Raw genomic sequence first — 8419 nt, forward strand, 5'->3', positions numbered from 1 at the left:
TAGCCAGAGGTAAAACTTTAATTTCAGAGCATCCCTCCCGACCCCCGGCCCCCACCCCACTCTCCCGCACCCAGGGCCAGGGCCGGAGAGTGAGGCCCCCTACCTTGGGTGGAAGAGGGCCCTTTAAGGCACCTGTTGGGGTCGGGGGGAGTGGGGGGACGGGACACAGGAAGGAAGCTGGTACCGCCCTGGGTATAGGACAGGCTGTCGTGGGGCTGAGCGGACCGGACCATCCCGTGGGGTACCGGATACAAGTGTCAGGATTCGGGCCAAAACAAACAAACAAACAAACAAACAAACAAAAAAAAACAAACAAACACCCCAGCCCTAGTAGTGTAACAAACTCAAGGCCTCAGGCCAATTCTGGGTTCGGGAGGGCTTGGCCACGCCCCCAGGAGGCCAAGGCCAATCGGGTGGGGGGGTTTGAGAAGGGCTATGGGCGACTCTCCGGACACTGGCGGAGCCATCGCCTGGTCCCGCAGATGGGCTCCGGTGCTTGGGCAGCGAGCCAAGGATGCGCGGGTAAAGCTTCTGTTGCTAGGCAAGAGACGGAGTTGACCCACTGAGCGTTTTAGAACTAGCCCCGCTCCAAACCGGAGTGAGCCAATCCCGCAAAGAATCGTCCTGTTGCTGGGCGGAGAAGGCTCATGGCTTACAGACCAACGGCGACAGTGGCCTTCCGCCGGCCTCAGCCCGCAGGGCGTGCTGCCCGCTCAGTATTTCCGCTTCAGCTTCTGGAAGTCGCTGGTGTTGAGTCGCGGCCGCGGCAGGTCCCCGAAGACCTGGGTGTCTTCGGCCTCCCGCAGCACCAGTGCCCGCATACTAGCGGCGATCCGGTCCAGGTCGGGCGAGGAGGGCTGTGGAGGGAGGAAACCTCAGTGCACAGGCGCCGCCTCCGCGATGTCCTCCTGCCCGCCCGGATTGAACCAGAACGTTCCGCCCCCCACCTCCCCTCCTGGCTCTGACAAAGAACTGGGGTTCAGGTGCCAGGGTACCTGGCTGCTTCTCAGCCAGGACAGCAGGTCCTGTCCCGGATCCGGGTGTCATACTGGGACCTGGCCATGCAAAGCTGAGGAAAGTCATCTAACTTTCCTCTCAGTGCTGCCTGAAGGAACCACATCCAGGATGATGTTGGGGAAAGGAATCCTGCGAGACAATCTGACCCTCCTTCCCTCAAAAACGACTCTGAACAGACAAGGGGCCTTCCTCCTAAACTGCAGGGTGTTCTGGGATGGAGAAGAGAGGCCACTCGGCCTCGTTTCCCCCTCACCGGGCCGTTTTCCTCATCTGAAGATCGCGCCTCTGCCCTCTTCTCCTTGAAGGCCCACACTGGCACCGACACAGGCAGGGACTTGGCGTATTGCTGGGTGGGCAGGGCTGCGGCCGGGGGCTTGGGGCAGGTTGGGGGACCGGCGGGGGTCTCCTCGCTCAGGCTGCCGTCTGTGACACAGGGAGGCTTCAGCTTATGTACCCCTACCCTCGGCCTGGCCTCCTAGGGCTTGAACAACCCAGGATCCTCACCATCTGTGCTCTCCGGGTCTGACTCGCAGAAGGGGGGCAGGTCTTGGAGAGTGGCATCCTCATCCATCATGAAGAGTCCTGTGGGTACAACAGGCCCTGCAATTGGTCCCTGGGCCTCAACACTCTTCATCTGCTTGTCTGCTCACTCAGCTACTGCTAGCTTCAACATGGAACCTCTTAAGATCTGCTAGGGACAATGTCACCCAAAATAGTTCCAAAAAAAAAGTTGGCCTGGTGGGGACAAACGGAAGATTCTGTGGCCAGACCACTTGCCTATAGTCTCAAGAGATCTGATGTTAGAACCCCTGACTCGAGTTTCTGTCCTTCAAGACAGGATAAGGTGACCAGCCGTGGGCAAAGATGGCAAATGAGAATTCCTCTCCCGCTCGGAGAAACATCCACTTTCCGACTCTTCCCCAGCAGCAGTCTCTAGACCCAGCCGCCCAGAGTGGGATTCCGTGAGAACTGGAATTGCTGCCGAGTGCCCAGAACCCTGGTCCCTGCTCCCTCAGCTGCGGCAGCAAACTGCTCTACCTCCCCTTTCTTTCCAGAGACAATTGCATCTCTTAGAGAACCTTAGCCAGACCAGAAGCAGGCAAGGAAACCGTGTTTGGTGTTTGCTCAACATACTGTGTTGTGTGCTGTTGGATCTTGTGTGAGGCTGCCAGGGAATGCTTTAATGCCTTCCTAAGGATGCATTAGGACAAGTGTCCAGAAACCAGCAACCCCAGCCCAGTACCAACCCCCGCACCCCAGCTCACCTCCATTATCACTACCGCCCAGCCGCTCCCCAGAAGTCTCTGTCTCAGTGGGCTCGTCCTCATCTTCCTCATCATCCTCCCTGGCCAGGGCTGGCCGAGGCGGAGGGCTAGGAGCAGGGCTGGGCGGCTGTGGTGCTGGTGGGGGACCTGGTCGGGTGGCTGTGGCAGCCCTGTGTGCCTGAGCGATGTCGTGGAGGCAGCGGCGTGCAGCCTCTGCCAGGGCCCCGCGGCCATGGGCTGCATAGGCACAGGGCCCTGGGCGGGGTGGCGGTGGTGGTGCTGCAGTCAGCAACACCAGCTCTGTGCCAGTGCGGGCCCGGAAGCGCTCGGCGGCCCCCACAACGGCCTCCCACAGTTCCTCTGGCCGCCCAGACGCCATCCGCGCCCTGTGGGCCAGAGCAGGACAGAGGGACTGAGGCTGTGCCATCACTACCCATCCCGAGGGCCGAGGGCCCAGGGCCCCAATGCGACTCCCCTTCCACGGCATGCACCTCTCAGCTGAGCTCCACCCCTTTCCCAGACCTGCTTCCCCCAGGACCCATACTAGCCACCATCATTTCCAGCTCCACACAGGGGCCACTCCAAAGTCTGAAGTCTTCACCTGCTTGGCCATGAGCGCTGTAGCCAAATTGGTCTGCGGTTATTTCAGCCTGGGGTCTTCCTATTTTTTTGCGACAGGGTCTCAAGTACTCCTGTCATTATATGGCTACAGATAACCTTTAAGTCCTGACCCCCATGTGTCCAGCTCTTGAGTGCTGGCGTTACACATGCACACCACCACACCTGGTTTATGTGGGGCTGGGAACTGAACCCAAGACTTCCTGAGTGCTGGCAAGAACCAACTCAGCCACATCAAGGCCTGTCTGGTTTGTAAGCTAGGACTGACACGCAGCCCTAGCGACTCTCCTTCCTCTACTACCGGAGTAGCTGGGATTTGAGGTGTGCAGCGCACACACCCAGCCTGTGTCTTTGAAGACTTACATGGATTTCATGTGTACCTTGTCCTCGGTGTGTAGGGTGTTAACACACATGTGAGCCAGGCATGGGGGACATATACCTGAAATCACAGCACTCAGAGGCTGGAGCAAAACTGTCACAGAGACCGGGCTCCAGGAAAACCACAGGTGACTTGCACGATTTCTGCAGCAAAGCACCCCGGCCCCTGCCAGCCTCCATCCTTCATTTGGTCCAGCAGGTCCTCCACTGCTGTGGAGCTCTGCCCTTCAGACTTTTCAGGACCAGATGGACCACACACTCAGCTAGCTCACTGGCCTCAGGTCACTGCCAACCTTACACTCAGCTGGGGAGGGAGACAGTCCCTCCCTGGGTCACCCCAGTCCCCTTGCTGGGCTTCCAGGGCCACTCTCTTAGGACAGGGCTGAGCTCTGGCTGAATGTGGGGGAAGGAGGGCGCAAGCTGCTCAGGGCCCGCTGACAGCTGCACCGCTGCCTATCTCCTGGCTCCTGCAGTGGAACCATGGACTGGTGCCTCGTTCCACACACCAGGGGTGTGGCAGCCGAAGCCCCTGCTTGACAGGCAGTGCACACCTCACCCTGGGGGGATTCAAGCGCATCAGGACCACAGTAAAGAGAAGCAGAATCTGGAATCTGGTTGCAGCTTGCAAGCTGTCCTGCACACTCAAAAGACTCCACCCTGCCACCTTCCACCCAACTCCCCAAGGTGGGAACTGCTCACACGCTGGACCAGAATGTGATAACCATTCCTAAGCAACCTCTCACTTCCTATGGCATGAAGAGCGGTGGTCACTGCATTTTCAGGACTTAAGCTCCAAACTCAGGAAGACCAGATCTTGACTGTCCCACCAGCTGAACTGGCCACCGACAAGGACAGACTGTCCAGAGCCCTTTGCCAATCCTGAGCGCTACCCTGCCTGCTTCAAGACACTAGACTGCCCATCCCAACTTCCCATTGAGGAGAAAGCTGCAGACACCTGCCACAGCCGCAGAAATGAGCTGTAGTGGTTTGATAACGCTGTCTTTGGACTTCAAAGTCCCACCAAAGCTTTAGGAGCCACCCAGCGACTCCTACTCACACCTCACACCCTTTCTAGCTGAGAAAGGAGGCTGGAAACATAAGGCTAAGGCTCAGGGCGAGAAAAGTGACTGGTCCAAAAGATGGCACGCCCTGTATGCTATTAAATAGCCTGGGTCCTCACTTCTCTGAGGAGAGAGCAAATGATGGCAGGACCCAGCTCCTAGCAGCAGCAGTGTGAAAACAGGCTGAGTGGCTTCTGAAGGCGGCTCAAAGGAGGGCGACTTACTCAGACCTCCTAGGCCTGTGATCTCCTATGAGGTAAGAGGCAGGGGCAGACCAGCAAGGGGGAGCTATCCAGAGGGAAAGTGCAGGCCTCCCAGGACAGGTGTGACGGGAGATAGGGAAGGAAACGGCTGCAGCACGGGACGCAGAGCGGGGCGTCCCAGGGGGATCCTACCACCGAAGGCTGCGGCCCGGGGCTGAACCACGCCCGCGGACCAGCAAGGCCCCTACTCTAGGAAGAAAACAAGAAGTCCCGCCCCCGGCGGGGATCTGACCGGAAGTTCCGCCCATGGACACCCCCTCACCCACCAGCGGACCCCCCCAAAACACAACCGCATGGACTTGGTTCGCCTCCAATGTGAGAGTCCCAGCCCGTTTGCAACATCGAGGTGAAGCTTGTCTAGCTTTCGTCGCAAGTCAGACACGAGGGATTGAGCGTTAGCCATTTCAGCACTCAGCCAAGGGTCACAAGGAGATCACTGCCCCCTGACCTACGCACACTGTACCCTTCCCATGGCCGCACGCCTTCCCATTGCCCCTCAACCTAAAGAAAGCCAGATCCTCCCCAAACCCCAGCTCACAACGCCGCCTCCACTCACGTGCCCGTAGCCAGCATGGCCGGCCAGGCGCCGTCGCCGCCCTCAAAAGGCATGGCGGCTTTTTGCATCACTTCCGTGTAGCTGCCCCTCCTCCATTGCGTACACTCCGCCTCCCTTATCCTAGATGCCCCAAATCAAAAGAGCAACCAGAAGCTTCCTCTGCAAGCAGTGAGCAACGACAGCGGCAGAGTGCCCATGGGAAAGACTGTAAAAGACTTCAGCTACATCATTTCGATCTGCCCGCAACAAATACGGCTTAATGCCCACGCTCACACAGGACAATAGCGAAGGCAAGCGGACTGAAGTCCCTCGGTTCGTAATCAACTCCTAACACAGAAGTGGAGGAAAAAAGGATCCCGTTCCGTCGTGCTAGTCAGTATGGCTTCATATGCCAATAGTGCGTATGGACTCTCCCTCCGTCCAGCCTACCGCTTCCTCCCACCCCTGCTCTTCAGCACAAAGCTGGCAAAGATTCAATATGGCAGTATTTCTAGCTTCGGGTTGCCCAGTTTAAAAATGGTGGCGCAGCCCTCTTTCCACGGTGACTCAGAAATTTGGGGCAACTTCGTTTCCAGGAGCCTGACTGCTTGACCCCTTATCCCGAGCCCCTCCGCGCCTCTGGTACCACACAGCTCCTCTCACCTTTTCCTGTCTCTGTTCCGCTTTTCCAACACCTCGCCTCCCCGCCCCGCAAAGAGATGGTAGTGCCCCGCATTAACATGGCCTCCAACGAGCCGCTATGGCTTGCCCTCGAGGAAAATGGCACAATGTTGGCTTCTACGCCAGTATAAAATATGGAGAGAGCCAAGGAGGCGTTCCTTGGCGGTCACGAGTCGTCGGGTAGCGATCACGGGTCCGACCACTTGTTTACTTCGCGGCGAGAGTGCTACACTGCGCCTGCGCCGCCTCGTTGACCCTGAACAAGAGTGTTGTCTACACCACGTGACCCTACTCTTGACGTTTCAGCTACCCTGTTCTGACAGATGGTTTCACCCACTGCAGCTCCACAGCTTCAGGGGCGCTACCATTATCTGGCCTGGAAGGGAGTGTTCTTTCCGGATATGACACCTCATTGACCCGGAAAGGGAGGAGATTGGGGCAGTGGAACCTCCGCGGTGGCTATGGACGGATCCAGCTACAGGGTAAGACTTCGGGACTCATTCCCTCGCTGGTCTAAGGCGACACCCCCTTCCCCCCGCGATGGTCTGCTTCCACCTCCCGCTGTGCAGGGACGGGGCAGAGCTAATTTAGTAAGCACTGATTCTTGGTAAAGACGCTGTCATCTCCAGGGTCGGCAGGGAGAGTCGGCCTTAGCCCCTCCCCTCGGGGACGGGGCACGCCCTCCCCGCGCGTGGGCGGGCTGTGGGCTCGGCACGCCCCATCCTGGCTGGTCCGCCTGTATTTCTGGACCCCGCTTCTGGGAGGGCTCCTTCTTGACCCTGGCTCTCACCGCTCCCGCCCCTAGGTGGTATTTGAGAAGGGAGGCGTGTATCTGCACACCAGCGCCAGGAAGCACCAGGACCCGGACTCGCTCATCGCGGGCGTCATCCGTGTGGTGGAGAAGGTGAACGGGATGGAGGTGGCATCAGGGGAACTCCGGGTTGGTGGTTGAGGGCAGTCGGGCGACTTTACTAAGTCCTCCCCACGTCCCTCAGGACAGTGACGTCCTCCTGCACTGGGCTCCGGTGGAGGAGGCTGGAGACCCGGCGCAGATCGTCTTCTCCAAGAAGGTAGGCGCACCGCTTCTCTTCGCCACTCAAGGGGAAGGCAGGGGTTACCTGGGAACCTGCGAGCCGGTTTGCTTTGTGAAACACCTGATGTCCTGTCCTCTTGGCTGCTTAGGGAACCCTGTTGGGTGAAAGCCTGGGTTCCCATTTCTTTAGGGGTGTGGCCTGAGTTTGGTGTGAGGTAGCTGTCTTTTCCCTCCGATCTAGTTTCACCTAGTAGCTTTACATTTGTAACATTTGGTGTGCATTCACCTGCGTGGGTGTGGCAGTCGGAGGATAACCTTCCTCCCCTGCGCGGGTCCCAGGGATTGATGCAGGTTGTCAGGTTTCGCAGCAATCTGAACCAGCTCAGTAGCCCACTTTGTGAGGTGGGTGGGTACGGTGTGAGTGTATGGGCCTGCGAGTGCACTCCCTGTGGGTGCATGCCGAAGCCAGAAGATGGCAGTGCAGACCCGTGCTGGAAACTGGTTTTTGTGATCGCGGGAGCCTGTGAAACACCAAACTCTTTGGGCTTTGTTTACTTACTCATGTATGTACTACTCGGAGGAGTCATCCTTCTTCCTTGTGGGCTCTGCGGCCTGGACTCAGGTCCTCCATCCACGTGCCAAGCCACCTGGCTGGTGCTGCTCTACAGTATCCCCTTTCTGTCCATCTTGGAACTGTCATAGCAGTGTCCCCTGTAGACTCACAGTTAGTCACAGTGACAGTGGCCGCCACTTAAGGCTCTTCATTCACTTACAGTGAAAAGTCAAAAAGCCACGAGAGGCGTCTTGGCCAGAGTGCAGAGCAGGCCCCTGTCCTTTCACCGAAATCTGGACTGTTGGTGCTGTGGCCTCAGGTGTAGCCATGAATCTAGGGTTCTAGCCTGACTCTTCCTCAGCCACCAAGCCACCAAGCAAACTTTCTGCCCCTCCTGCCTGTTTGCGCCCTTGTTCTAAAGGGCTGCTGTCTCTGGGGCTTCCAGATGCAAGCTGGGAACGTTTGCTTGAGAGCACAGCTCTCTATTCCCTATCTTTCTCTCAAGGACCCAAGTGGAGGGGAGCCCAGTGCCTCAGAGGAGGAGCCCACCTTTGACCCCGGCTATGAACCTGACTGGGCTGTCATCAGCACAGTGCGGCCACAGCCACACCTGGCAGAACCCAGGAGAGGTAGGTGGAGCTGTGTCGCAGTGATCTGCTGGATCATGGTTCCAAAGGCTTTTCACCCACAGTCAGGGTGGCTTCCAGATGCTTCCTCTCTGGCCTACAAAAAAATGGCTTGGTTCTAGGTGTACCCATGAATTCTCCTAAAGGATTCTAGGCTTGTAGGTTATGGAAAACCTGATAGGCAACTAATCATAGGGTAATTATTTCATTATTTCTTCTTCTTCTTCTTCTTCTTCTTCTTCTTCTTCTTCTTCTTCTTCTTCTTCTTCTTCTTCTTCTCCTCCTCCTCCTCCTCCTCCATTCTGCTTCCTTTAAACATGGTTTTCAGAGCTACCAAATGAGACCAAAGGAAGCTATGTGAGATATTGTTGTGTTGTTTTATTCTTTTT

General features: G+C 57.4%; 2 protein-coding genes across 9 annotated transcripts in view; one reads left to right on the forward strand and one right to left on the reverse strand.

Annotated features, from left to right (window-relative positions):
• On the reverse strand, positions 1–6136 carry Akt1s1 (AKT1 substrate 1). 7 transcript variants are annotated; one of them, XM_005366846.3, is made up of 5 exons: positions 5801–6131; positions 2283–2668; positions 1522–1599; positions 1271–1440; positions 1–857 (listed from the first exon to the last, which is right to left on the reverse strand). In XM_005366846.3, the coding sequence occupies exons 2-5, from the start codon at positions 2659–2661 to the stop codon at positions 714–716; spliced, it is 771 nt and encodes a 256-aa protein (XP_005366903.1). In that variant the 5' UTR covers positions 2662–2668; positions 5801–6131; the 3' UTR covers positions 1–713. The 7 variants fall into 7 exon arrangements, with proteins under 7 accessions (XP_005366903.1, XP_005366902.1, XP_026644899.1 ...); XM_005366845.3 differs by lacking the exon at positions 5801–6131 and adding an exon at positions 5159–5790; XM_026789098.1 differs by lacking the exon at positions 5801–6131 and adding an exon at positions 4564–5150.
• A 24-nt stretch (positions 6137–6160) lies between these two features.
• The window catches only part of Tbc1d17 (TBC1 domain family member 17), an 8830-nt gene continuing 6571 nt past the window's right edge, over positions 6161–8419 (forward strand). The window contains exons 1-4 of one of the 2 annotated variants that reach the window (XM_005366849.3): positions 6161–6300; positions 6624–6722; positions 6814–6888; positions 7910–8033. In XM_005366849.3, the coding sequence (XP_005366906.1) occupies positions 6280–6300; positions 6624–6722; positions 6814–6888; positions 7910–8033 (319 nt within the window). In that variant the 5' untranslated portion in view covers positions 6161–6279. The remainder of the gene's footprint in view (positions 6301–6623; positions 6723–6813; positions 6889–7909; positions 8034–8419) is intronic. The other variant, XM_026789096.1, reaches the window with a different exon arrangement.

The sequence above is a fragment of the Microtus ochrogaster genome, unplaced genomic scaffold (genome assembly GCF_000317375.1).
Source record: "Microtus ochrogaster isolate Prairie Vole_2 unplaced genomic scaffold, MicOch1.0 UNK14, whole genome shotgun sequence".
In the NCBI taxonomy this organism is placed as follows: domain Eukaryota; kingdom Metazoa; phylum Chordata; class Mammalia; order Rodentia; family Cricetidae; genus Microtus; species Microtus ochrogaster.